Source organism: Lagenorhynchus albirostris, chromosome 1 (assembly GCF_949774975.1).
Source record: "Lagenorhynchus albirostris chromosome 1, mLagAlb1.1, whole genome shotgun sequence".
In the NCBI taxonomy this organism is placed as follows: Eukaryota; Metazoa; Chordata; class Mammalia; order Artiodactyla; family Delphinidae; genus Lagenorhynchus; species Lagenorhynchus albirostris.
In genome coordinates this window covers 77,058,824-77,072,676 of record NC_083095.1, presented here as the reverse complement: position 1 = coordinate 77,072,676, position 13,853 = coordinate 77,058,824, and the positions used below count along the sequence as shown (strand labels likewise).

The following is a 13,853-nucleotide window of genomic DNA, read 5'->3' as shown; positions in this document are numbered from 1 at the left end:
AGTGTATTTTAACCAAGGGGGAAAAGGACCTTTTGTTACATGGGAGCAATTTTTAACTTTGTATTACCAGGACTTCCCTGGTGACACAGTGCTTAAGAATCCGCCTGCCAATGCAGGAGACACAGGTTTGATCCCTGGTCTGGGAAGATCCCACATGCCGTGGAGCAACTAAGCCCGTGTGACACAACTACTACTGAGCCTGCACTCTAGAGCCCACGAGCCACAACTACTGAAGCCTGCACACCCTAGAGCCCGTGCTCCACAACAAGAGAAGCCACAGCAGTGAGAAGCCTGCACTCGCCACAACTAGAGAAAGCCCGTACGCTGCAACGAAGACCCAATGCAGCCAAAAATAATAAATAAAATTATTTTTTTAAAAAAACTTTGTATTGTAGAAACCACATGAAAATAATACAGAGAAGGGTTAAAACATCCATCATCCAATCAGTGTGGTGAAACAGGTGTCTTTTTCCCAATCCTTTGTGTCGCTTTCTTACATTCATACATAGTTAACACTGTTCATTGCTTCTAATTATCTACTCTGTGTTAGGCACAGTGCTTGGTCTTGAAAATTTAGAAAAAAAGAAAAGAAAGAAAAGCCACAATCCTTGCTCTCAAGTATGAATAGCTCACTTCCCAGAAGGAAGATAATAACTCTGTAAGCAGGTGATTGCACTATTGTGCTGAGTGCAGTGAGAGATTCAAGGTGAAGTCTGGAAGGAAGAAAAGTTAAACTGCCTAAATGAGTCTCCCAGGGCTTCATGAGAAACAGACCCAGGAGCCAAATCCTGATGGTTGATCAGGAGTTTGCCTGGTTGATAAGTGGGACTAGAGAACTGCTGAAGGGTTGTAAACCGCAATCTTGAACAAAGTAACACAGAGCACAGTTCTGAGTACTTCCCATATAGCACTTCCTTTAGACCTCACAGCAGCCTTATGAGGTACTACTAGTGTCATCCCTGTTTCACAGATGAGGGATCTAAGACGGAAACGTAAAGTAACTTCCAAATCACACAGCTAGTGAGTAATGGAATGATTGGAACCCAGGGCAGTCTGGCTTCAGATTCTATGCTGTTAACCACTGTACTCAGAAAACCATTCTGTAGAGGAGAATCAGAATTCCAGGCAGCCATCAGGAAACTACTGGAAGAGTCCAAGCCACAAATAATTAGGGCCTAAATTAAGTTGAGAGCTAAGAAGGAAGATAATGGGACAGATAGGAGATGGGAGAACTGATAGGACTTCGTGTCTAATTCTAAGTGGGGAGGTCAGGGTGAGAAGTTAGGGGTGATGCCCAGGTTTCTTGCTTAAGTGACCAGGTAGCTAATGATACTATTAGTCAAGAGAGGAAATACAGGGTTGGGAGAGGAGATGTGTCAGCATAATAGTATTTTTTTAACACTGTATTATATATTTTTCTCTATTCATTGTCTTAATAGTTAACATTTTTGTCAATAGACACTGTCACTTCTCACACAGTACATCAATTTTTCTTTCTTTTCCCTCTCTACTCTTCCCATTTTTTATTCCTCCACATCCTATTTCTCTGTTTTTCTACCTTATCTTTTTTTGTGAAATTAACAGTCAATGGCACTCAGAATTAAGTTATTCATCCTCATGCTCAAATTCATAATCCCACCCCTAGAGAAACACTAAACAAGCAGATGGGAGTAGTAACAAGAATTTTATCCTTTTCTCTGCGCCCCATAAAGGAACCAATAGGAGAACCCCTTGGACAACCTGGGCCCCCATCCTCTATGTGGCCAGGAACTGTAATGGTCTGCTGCATTATCTCTTCCTAATTCTACGTGCAGTGACATAAAGTTGGTTGCTTGAAACGGGTTACAGTGGGAATTTTTACACCACGGAAATTGGCAAAATTCTGCAAATCAGTGGGGGTGGAAACAGGTTGTTAAATATTTATCTACACACCACAGATTCAGGCTGTCACCAAGATGAAGATCCACATATTAATCTCACACCAGACAGCGCAAATCGGGGCTTCTCAACCCTGGCACGTTTAGGACTTGGTCATTTTTTGTGGTGGTGGTGGCTTGTCCTGAGCATTGTAGAATTTAACAGCATCCCCAGCCTCCAGCCACTAGGTGCTACCCACTGGCGACCCTCCCTCCCCCCAGTTATGACAACCAAAAATGTCTCCAGACATTCATCCCAAGGGGCAAAATCACCCTGCATGAGAACCACTAGCAAAAATGGATTTAACTGTATAACTATCCCTCAAGAAGCCTCCAAAATTACGACATTGAAAAGATCAGTGGGGGCGGGGGGAGCAGGAATTCCCTGGCAGTCCAGTGATTAGGGGTCCACACTGTCACTGCCGAGGGCGTGGGTTCAATCCCTGGTCGGGGAAATAAGATCAGTGGGTTTCAGATTAAGCCAACTTCGTTCGAGCAGACAGACTTGTTTGTGGGTAGTAACAGGTAACGTTTATTTAACATTTACTTTGTGCCTGGCACAATTCCAAGCACTTTACACACACTAACGCATTTAATCTTCATTTATATTTCTATGAAGTAAATACTATTATTCCTATTTTACAGATAAGAAAACTGAGTCACAAAGGAGTTCAATCATTTGCTCAAGCTATGAGTGACAAAACTGAGATTCATACCTGGTCAGTCTGGTTTCAGAATCTGTGCCCTTATGTCTATGCTGCGGATGCCATCAGAAGTCCAGGGACTACATTACTCTGACCTCCCCATCTATGAGTTCAAGGTTTTTTCAATTCAACCAGGAGTGTTTAGGATATGGAGAATTTGAAGGTCTCCTGCTAACACTTCCTAATTGGAGGACATCACTGACAGAAATTCTTTTAACCAGTATGTTGAGAATGCTTTACTCATTTGATTCTGATCCACATGGGAAAAGTGTCATCACGGATGAAAATGGCACACAAATACCTACTGCACTGCAAAAAAAAAAAAAAAAAAAAAACAGAGAGCTTTTAGTTTTATAAATAACAAAGGGAAGGAGCATTTTCTGTAACTGCTTTGACATGATAGTCCTGATTTTAAATATACGCCATTGCATGAATTAAAAATTCAGTTTTCCCTTAGGTAGTATTCATGAGATATCTAAAACAAAGTCCTGAATTACATAGGTAACTCCTAAGAAAATAAACCGCATTTGTTGCATATTTTAAAATATATATGACCGGGCTTCCCTGGTGGCGCAGTGGTTGGGAGTCCACCTGCCGATGCAGGGGACGCGGGTTCATGCCCCGGTCCGGGAAGATCCCACATGCCGGGGAGCGGCTGGGCCCGTGAGCCATGGCCGCTGAGCCTGTGCGTCTGGAGTTTGTGCTCCACAACGGAAGTGGCCACAACAGTGAGAGGCCCGCGTACCGCAAAACAAAAATAAATAAATAAAATAAAATATATATGACCTCATTTTTTTAAATGAAGCCAATTCCTTAAGGTAATAGTTCTCAAAATGTAGAACAGCAGCATAGCATCACCTGGGAACTTATTAGAAATGCAAATTCTCAGGCCTCACCCCAGAATCAGAAACTCTGGGGATAAGGCCCAGCAATCAGGAGTTTCACAAACCCATCAGGTGATCGTGATGCGTGCCCAAGTTTGAGAATCACCATCTCAAGGTAGTACTGGGCATTTAAACACCACAAGAATACCTCCTAATTCCTAGTCCAAGATTTTATAAACTCTCACTGTTTGATGAAAGTAGATGTTATTTTTCTTCTTTTTTTTCAACTTTTTTTTGTTGAAGTACAGTTGATTTACCATGTTGTGCCCATCTCTGCTGTACAGAAAAGGGACTCAGTTATGCACATATAGACATTCTTTTTTATATTCTTTTCCACTATGGTTTATCCCAGGATACTGAATATAGTTCCCTGTGCTATAGAGTAGGACCTTATTGTGTATCCATTCTAAATGTAATAGTTTGCATCTACCAACCCTCAAACTCCCAGTCCATCCCTCTCCCTCCCCCCGTCTCCCTTGGCAACCACAAGTCTGTTCTCTGTGTCTTCGAGTCTGTTTCTGCTTTGTAGATAGGTCCGCTTGTGCCATATTTTAGATGCCACATATAAGTGATATCATATGGTATTTGTCAGAAAGTAGCTGTTATGATAGGATTTTTTTTAAAAGGCACTGTGCCCTTGCAAATAGAATTCTTATGGGGAAAAAAAGCGTCTTCCTGATTCTTCTCTTTATAGGCAGGCAGATTTTCTACAGTCTAGTTGATGCTTCGTCTATGAACAATGCAAATTGGAAAACACTGATAAGGTCTCTTATGTCCGTTTATCTACTTTGTGTTTTGAACAGCAGCATGCGTCAGTGAGGGGTGCTGTCTGGCTGAAGGGGGAGGGAGTCTGACAGGAGTCACTCTTTCAGGCCAGGTTCCCCAGCCTGTAACCTGGGGATGATGAGGGCAAGTGAACCGCCTGTCAGCTCACAATGGTGCTTTGGCTTCCAGAGCTGGTGTCAGGGGTAGAGAACTCCCAAAAATGAACGGAACAAACTCCGAACATACAGAATTCATGACTTGATCCCTTCTCCTCTCTCCCTCCATCCTCACTCCCACGCCTGCTTTCTGTTTCATAGAGAAATGGGAGCAATCAGAAAAGACTCTCCACCGCTGCCATCACTACAAGTCCCAGCCTACCTGTGCCTGCACACATATACCTTTCCTCCTCTCCTGTTCCTGAGGGGGGCCTCTGCTCCAGTGCGAGGTCAGTGCCTTTAGTACGGCGCTGGGTCCCATCCTTGCTCACCTATCGGAGGACATCTCTCTAGCAACTACCCCTCCTCTCTCCTACACATCAGTTCTTCTCTTCTAATGACTGGATCGCTCCCACCAGGCTGCAAACATGCTATAATTTACACCTTTCTTAAAAACAAAAACTAAAACACTCGGTCCCACATTCTAATCCAGCTTCTGCCCCATTTCTCCACTCCTTTCTACAGCAAAGCTCATCAGAAGAGTCATCTACGGCACTGTCTCATTTCTCCTCCCATTCAGCCTTGAAGTCACCCCACAGGGCTCTCATGCCCACCACTTTACCAACATGACTTACGCTCTCCATGTAACTACATCCATTAGTCAGGTCTCGGTCTTAATCTTTCTTGTTTTATCAGCTTCATTTGTTACAGTTGATCGATCACTCCCCCCTCCTTGAAACATTCCCTTGTTGCTTCCAGAATGACACACTATCCTTGGGAATTCAAAGATGAATATATGATCCATGCCGCCAAGTCTGTTAGGAAGACTTGGACAACACCGTCAAGAGCTTCTGGACTTCCAGAGTCTCACATAAATCCATTTGTGGCGGTACCGCCCAGAGGTTTTCATGTCCAGGCACACGTAAAAAGATGATAACACCTGCCCCGTACTTCGGGATAAGGAGACAAGACCGACCCCAACAGAAGACAACCCACCTAGGCAACTCCAAGGCCTGAGGGTCACAACACGTGCTTTGAATGGCTCCAATGTATGCCTTCATGTAAAGCAACGCACCTCTGTTTTCTTGGGCTACAATGAAAATACAGTCATCTGATGGCCTTGGTCATAGACTTCTCTGTCGCATAAATGTGGTGCAAAGGCTCAGTTCTCAGAATTGTAGAAGTTTAACTCCTTCAGTTCAAGGCCTGTTGTATATCCCTCTTACATGCCCTGCAGCACCTAGCACAGTGGTGAACACAGTACATATTTTTTAAAATATGTCAGAATAAAATTCTGTGCCAGATACTATTGCTTCAGCAACATCGTCTTTTTTTTTTTTCTTTTATGTGAAAGCAGGTTTATTTAGAGAGATACACATCCCATAGGCAGATGCAGTCTGTCTCAGGAGGCGAGAGTGGCCGAGAAGTCCTTTCTTAATCGCCATACGTTTTTGGACAGTATTCTGTTCTATCAGTCAAAGGTTAGATAGATCTTACTTGAAAGTAGAAACCAAAAAAGACAAGTCCAGAACCTCCCTTACTCACACATTGTGTCATTGGAAGTTCTTCCTGGTATCTAACCCGATGGTACCATGAGTCTAAGCTTACTTTCTATGATTTAGCCTTGAAAATGAAGGAGAGGAGGAGCTGCACATGAATAGTCTGCGTAACAACACAAGCTGGTGATGATGGTGTCCTGATATCACTGGATTGTAGATGCTGTTAACGGTTTCCACTGTGGTTGCTATGGAAACAGTGAAGAGTGGTTTGGGCATAAAGCTTCTCAGAGAAAAGGTGTTTCAGAAAAGCAAAGCCCCAGAAGTCATCAAGGCCACTCCACAAGGAAAGGAATTCATTTGGTACACAGTGTTACCTTTTTCGGTTTTTATGTTGTTTTGCTCCATTTGTAATTTGACAACAAAGAAGCAAGAAGCAATCTACCAAGGTTGGGAACAAGGACACTTTTATTACTCTGAGATTCTTGTTTTCTGTTCAGTAGTGGAAAATAAACCAGGGATGATTATCTGTTCTCTGCTGATGCAGGCACCCTAGAAATAAACATATTCTCCACACTGTGGTGAAAAATGGAAACTTTTAAAGTTTGAGTGACCAAATAAGAACTCAGAAGAATTCTCACTCCTCCCCATAACCACTTCTATTTCATTTGCCTCCATAACACACACAAAAACATTGAGTTTCCCCTCCATAAATACAATCTTTCAGTCAAAAACATTTTAATGATTCATAAAGTTTATTATGGAAGACTAAGATGCCTGAAACTCAGTTTTCACCCTCAACTATCATCCAGCTATCAGAACAAAAAGAAATCAATCCTCAGTCATGGAACCTACCTCATGTCCCAGATGCCTTTGTCTGTGGAAAGTCTGTCCATCCCCAGCAGTTTAGGAATCAGGAAAATCACTCTCAAAAATGAGGCAGGGGAAAAAAAGGAAAGAATAGAGGGAAGCAAAGCTGGAAAGGAAATACGTATTAATTTCAAATAAGAAGAACTCAACTGTCCTTGTGATTAATTTTTTTTTTTTTTTTTTTTTGCAGTGCGGCATGTGGGATGTTAGTTTCCCCATCAGGGAAAGAACCCACACCCCCTGCATTGGAAGTGTGGAGTCTTAACCACTGGACCACCAGGGAAGTCCCTCAACTGTCCTTGAAAGGCAGAGGGGGATCCCAATTGTTATTGAACATTTCAGTTGGTTTCAACAGCACATTGTAAGCTATGGTTCCCCTCTTCTAAGAAGTTCAGAAATTACCCTCAGCCTTGCTATTTAAAGTATGGCTCATGGCTCAGCAGCATTGAGAGGTTTTGAGAAATGTGGAATTGCAAGCCCTGCCCTTCTGCAATTTAACAAGATCCTCCAGGTAATTCACGAGCATTTTGAGAAGCACTGATCCTGGTCATCCTTCAGTTCTAATGTGCTCTGAGGTGATGCCGACACTGCCCCTCTATCAACCGCACCTTGAGTAGCAAGGATCTAGAGAAGGCACTGGCTTTCCACCCTGGCTGCAAGTGAGAATCACCTGAGGAATTTCAAAACAACATGAGCCTGAGTCTCTCCTACATAGATTCGGAATTAACAGGTCTGGGGTGGGGCCCAGACATTAGTATTTTTCAAAAGCTCCCAGATGACTCTAACAAGTGGCCAGTGGTGAAATCCATTTACCTAGACTAACTCTTCATTTTTTAATAATTAAAACCCCAAACTGCCATTAGAATAGGACTTGGTGGTTTCCCTACTTTATCTCATTTGGGAGTCCTCAAAACAACTCTGTAAGGTAGATACAGCAGATATTGTTACACCTGTTTAACAGATAAGAAAATTAGCTGAGAGCTGCTTTCACGACACTAACTTAGGGCGCAGCTAAATAACTGCTATTTCCCTGGTTGAGAATAGCGGAAAGTTGAGGTCTAAAGTTAATACAACATCCAGTGTTTTCCACTGTGAGTCTATAGGAAAAACCTGAACTCATTTTCAAGGATAAATCACCAATGCCAATCTCTTAATTTTATATGTGAGGAAACTGAGGCCCAGAGATTTGTCTCAAACCACAAATTTTAGCTGAAATGAGAACTCAGATCTCCACGCTCCTAGTTCAGTATGTTTCCCACTAAATTGCATTTCCCAAGCATGATCCATCTTGTGGGATTCCACAAGATACTAACAGATGTTCCACTGAAAAAGGTTAGATATGCTAAGCCACATGTGGGTTAAAACAAATTCAATAGTGTCCTTGACCTCACGACTTCTCGGCCTTCACTGGGCTCATGTGTCCTCCAAGTCTCTGAGAGCTTTATGTAATATATGGCATTTCCAGAACTTATTTGACTATGGAACCACTTTTTTTTAGTCAAGAATCTTGAAATAGTCCTATTCAAATAAGCAGACCTTGAGGAGGACTGTAGGCTACTCTGCTTGAGGGGTTGGAAACAAGGTTATGCCCTCAGAATTAGGGCACCAACTATAATACTTAAAGGGAAAAGTATCATTAGCACCACAAGACATCTAAAACAGTCAGCTCAAGGCTGCAAAAGTATGGCCTCATCATTTTATTCCACGTTGTCCCTTAATAGACCGTGCCTCAGACCCATTCCCCCAATAGGAAGTCATTGTGATGTCCTTCTTGCTGGTTTGCTACTTTGTAATGAGCAAATCCCTGTGTCAGGCACTAGGCAAAGCACTTACCCGGATAATCTTGTTTAATCTTTAAAACAATCCTATGAGGTAAGGACTCTTAGTATCCCTACTTTAAAGTTTAAAAATCTGAGACTTAAAAGAGGTTAAGTAGCATGTCCAAAGTCATACAGTCAGTAGTGGAACTAGGTTTTGAACCTGAAGCTGCCCAATGCCAGATTCAGTTATGTGATTATGACATGATGTTGCCACTATAAATGATCTTCTTTTCCACTTATCAGAGTGTATTCCATTTATCAGAGAGAGAGAGACAGAGAGATAGAGACAGAGAGAGAGCTTTTGGAGAAATGTTTAAGGACTGTGAGGGCTAACAAGTCTGCAGTGTGCAGCGCAGGCCAGCAGGCTGGAAATCCCAGCTGGAGTCAACGCTGGAGTCTTGAGTCTGAAGGCAATCTGGAGGCAGAATTCCTTCTGGGGACCTCAGTCCTTTCCCTTAAGGATTTCAACCGACTGGACGAGTCCCACCTACGTTATGGAGGACAATCTGCTTTACCCAAAGTCTACTGATTCAAATGTTACCACATCTACAAAATGCCTTCACAGCAACACCTAGACTCAGGTGTTAGACCAACAGCTGGGTACTGTAGCCTGGCCAAGTTGACACTTAAAATTAACCATCACACTATATAATAAACAAAAATTAAAAAAAAACGTAGGTATCCTAGATTGCATAGTCCAATTTCCTTATTTTGCAAATGAGAAAACAGATCAGAGAGGATAGGCACCCAGTGATACACATGCGTTCACAGGAGAACATGCACACCCACATTCGCAGAACCTTTCATAAGTTGCTCACTACCTTCTAATACAATTAAGTAGAAAAATTAAAGCCCTCCAAAACACCATTTATTTTTATTTTGAAGACTTGATTAGAAAAATTCAGCAAACAGTCCATTTTATTTCTTCTCTCCAGGCTAATGCTCCCACATGCTGGATGTGGGGACTACTTTCAGAGCAGATGGGGAGTCTGGAAATAGCTGACACTTTTCTCCCCCAAAGCGGACTTACTCTCAAGTTCATTCCTGTCCCTCCTACCCACCCCCTCAACCTCTCCAGTCTCACCTGTCACTTCTCAGGCCTCCTCCAACTTGATGCCTCCTTTTGCCTCTGGGCTTGCAAACATGCTCTTCCGTCTGCGGCACTCTTTCCTCAACCCCCTACCCCTCCACACACACACATCCCTTTTGCCTGGTTAAAGCCCAGTCATGCTAAGTCTCAGCTGAAACATCTTTTCCTCAGGTAATGCCCCTGCCCCTACCAGACCGGGTTAGATGTCCTTCCCATGCACCCCTATGGCATGCAGTACCAACCCCTGATATGTACTGTTTATTTATCTATATCCCCACTAATGGTATCCCCAGCGTTAGAGTGTATCACATAAAAGACATTCAATAAATATTTATTGGGGGAAGGAAGAAAAGGAGGAATGAAGGAAAAAGGAAGGGATTTCTGTAGGGCCTATCTTGCACTGCATGACTGAGATCTGACTATTAGAAACAGTCTGTGATGAAATTTGCCCAGGGAACTGCAGGGGGTAGAGCAAATTTGGTCATTTCAGGTGCTAGGGAGTCTCTATCGAGTGACCTGGCATCCTGGGGTTTTGTTTTGCCGTCATTTGGACATTGATATCACCAGGGAGTTATCGGTGTAAAGTAACAAGAAGCTGAACCAGGGTGGTAGCAGGAATGAAAAGGGACCCATAAAGGGATGTTTCATGGCTAATTTGGACTGCATTCGTTGGGATGTGAAGGAGAAGGGTGCAAGATCAGGAAGCTGGGAGAATCTGATTTCTGGTACAAGACAATATCATCAATTCCATACTAATTGGAGGTATTAGGAAAGCATCTAAAAATACAGCTGAAAATATAAAACAAAGCCAAGAAGATCTACCGTCCTTCACAAATTCTTTATATCAATTCCTGTTATCAGAGAAGTGTCAAAACTGGCCAGCAGGCAGAACCGGTATTGCCTATACGATGTGCTTTGAGGGTCATCAAAAAGACTCTTCTCCTTCACGATCTATCATCATGTCAAGGTACCTGAAATGTAATTAAAATGGTACTTTTCGTATATCACCACATATAATTTGTATGCACATATTATATCTCTGGAAGGAAAGATAAGTCATGGTAACAGTGGTTACCTCTGGAAAAGGGGGATTAGGAGATTGGAGGTCAGAGGTGGGAGGGAAACCTATCTTTTACCATTTACACTTTTGTACCCACTGAAGCTTTTTATCATGTACATACATCTTTAATGTAGAAAAGAAAATTTTTCATTTTATTTTTAAAAGTTGGAATTTGTCAATGGGCTGTTGGTTAAATAAATTATAGTACATCCATTAAGTGGGATAATGTACAGTCATTAAAATGAGAAAGATAGCTTTGATCCAAAAGATGTACTGATCCAAAGATGTCCGTGATGATTATTTAAGTAAAAAACAAAATTTAGAGTGTAAACATTAAAAATCCACCCATTAGAAAAAAATGTGTTTAAATACCTGTTAGCATGTATATGCATAGGGAAAAGCTGTCAAAATACACCTGTTAGCATTGATTACCCTGGCAAGATGGAATTAGAAGAAACTTTCGCTTTCTAAGTTATATATTTTGACATTGTTTGAACTTTTACAAGGAGCATATTACTTTATAATCAGAAAAAAAGATAATTTAAAACATTTGTGGCAACGCAAATAGCCCCAAAATGGAGGGAGGGTCATCATCTTCAGCAGCTGGGGCAACTTTTAAACCCTCTAGATGAAAACGAGGTACTCATGGGGAGTGTGTGCATTAAGTCAGGGAGAAGTGCTGTAATACAGCCTTGGCTCACAACAGTGCCTCAGTAATATTTAATAACTGAATTTATAATTAAACTCAATAAAGTTGGACTATAAACTAGATACAACTTGTCTTTTTCCCAAGTGAATGACAAAATAGATACTTATCACCAGGAGCTTAAAAAACAGAGGATCTGGGGCTTCCCTGGTGGCGCAGTGGTTGAGAGTCCGCCTGCCGATGCAGGGAACACGGGTTCGTGCCCTGGTCCAGGAAGATCCCATATGCCGCGGGGCGGCTGGGCCCTTGAGCCATGGCCACTGAGCCTGTGCTCCGCAACGGGAGAGGCCACAAAAATGAAAGGCTCAGCGTACCGCAAAAAAAAACAAAACAAAACAGAGGGTCTGACCTCAAGGCCATAGTCTAAGATAACTTAACATCACCTGTTTTCCCCTCTTCCCTGCTTTCCAACAATCTGATTCTTTTCTTTTTGTTTGCCCTTGTCATCTTCCCAGCCCTTTTTTAAAAATTGCCCATTAGAACCACAAGAGGGCAGCAGCCTCATGTACAAGAAAGGCTCTCAGGCATTGGTAATCATAAAAAGCAAAGGGAGGAGATGCCTTTATAAAAAGTGTTACCAAACTTTAGAGATTTCAGCATCTTGCTCTGAATAGATGTGGAACCACATTTAATGTTCTGTTAGAAATTATAAACAATGAGTGGAAAAGAAATTCATGCTGGTGAGTGGAGCTAATGTATTTCCCTCTCTTCCAGAAACTGGCCAGAGAAATGAGAGAACAGTCTAGAACCTAAGACTTACTCCTAATGTAAACTCTTGCACCAGGATGGAAGGGGAATCTTACCACAATGCTACTACCGTCAATGGCACCCCAGTGAATCACCAGCCTTTGGAACGCCACAGGTTGTGGGAAGTCATCACCATCGCAGCTGTGACAGCTGTGGTGAGCCTGATCACCGTCGTGGGCAACGTCTTAGTCATGATCTCTTTCAAAGTCAACAGCCAGCTGAAGACAGTTAATAACTATTACCTGCTCAGCTTAGCCTGTGCAGACCTCATCATTGGGATCTTCTCCATGAACCTCTACACCACCTACATCCTCATGGGACACTGGGCTCTCGGGAGTCTGGCTTGTGACCTTTGGCTCGCACTGGACTACGTGGCCAGCAATGCTTCTGTCATGAACCTTCTGGTGATCAGTTTTGACCGATACTTTTCTATCACAAGACCCCTGACGTATCGGGCCAAGCGTACCCCAAAGAGGGCTGGCATCATGATTGGCTTGGCCTGGCTGATCTCCTTCATCCTCTGGGCCCCAGCGATCCTCTGCTGGCAGTACTTGGTTGGGGAGCGGACGGTCCCACCAGATGAGTGCCAGATCCAGTTCCTCTCGGAGCCCACCATCACTTTTGGCACTGCCATCGCTGCGTTCTACATCCCTGTTTCTGTGATGACAATCCTCTACTGCCGGATCTACCGGGAAACAGAGAAGCGAACCAAGGACCTGGCCGACCTCCAGGGCTCTGACTGCATGGCTGAAACTGAGAAGAGAAAGCCAGCTCACGAGGCTCTGCTCACGTCCTGCTTTAGCTGCTGCCCCCAGCCCACACTGGCCCAGAGGGAAAGGAACCAAGCCTCCTGGCCATCCTCCTGCAGGAGCACCTCCGTCACTGGGAAGCCATCCCGAGCCACTGGCCCGAGCACTGAGTGGGGCAAAGCTGAGCAGCTGACCACCTGTAGCAGCTACCCCTCCTCAGAAGATGAAGACAAGCCCACCACTGACCCTGTCTTTCAAGTGGTCTACAAGAGTCAGGCCAAGGAAAGCCCAAGGGAAGAATTCAGTGCTGAAGAGGTCAAGGAAACTTTTGTGAACGCTCAAACTGAAAAAAATGACTATGACAGCCAAAAATACTTCCAGTCTCCAGCTGCTGCTCATCGACCCAAGAGTCAGAAGGGCATGGCCTATAAGTTCCGACTGGTGGTGAAAGCTGATGGGACCCAGGATACCAACAACGGCTGTCGCAAGGTGAAAATCATGCCCTGCTCCTTCCCGGTGTCCAAGGACCCTTCAACGAAAGGCCTTGATGCCAACCTCAGCCATCAGATGACCAAACGAAAGAGGATGGTCCTCGTCAAAGAGAGGAAAGCAGCCCAGACCCTGAGTGCAATTCTCCTGGCTTTCATCATCACGTGGACCCCTTACAACATCATGGTCCTGGTTTCCACCTTCTGCGACAAGTGTGTCCCAGTCACCCTGTGGCACTTGGGCTACTGGCTGTGTTATGTCAATAGCACTGTCAACCCCATTTGCTATGCCCTCTGCAACAGAACCTTCAGGAAGACCTTTAAGATGCTGCTTCTCTGCCGATGGAAAAAGAAAAAAGTGGAAGAGAAATTGTACTGGCAGGGGAACAGCAAGCTCCCCTGA

General features: G+C 43.5%; 1 protein-coding gene across 1 annotated transcript; it reads left to right on the top strand.

Moving 5' to 3' along the window:
* Positions 1-12,251: 12,251 nt before the first annotated feature.
* CHRM5 (cholinergic receptor muscarinic 5) lies at positions 12,252-13,853 on the top strand. Its single transcript, XM_060168485.1, has one exon. It carries the CDS (start codon positions 12,252-12,254, stop codon positions 13,851-13,853), a length of 1,602 nt encoding a protein of 533 aa, XP_060024468.1.

Bases quoted from the DNA above. Each gene is read 5' to 3' on its own strand.
- CHRM5 (XM_060168485.1), top strand. From the start codon at position 12,252: ATGGAAGGGGAATCTTACCACAATGCTACTACCGTCAATGGCACCCCA.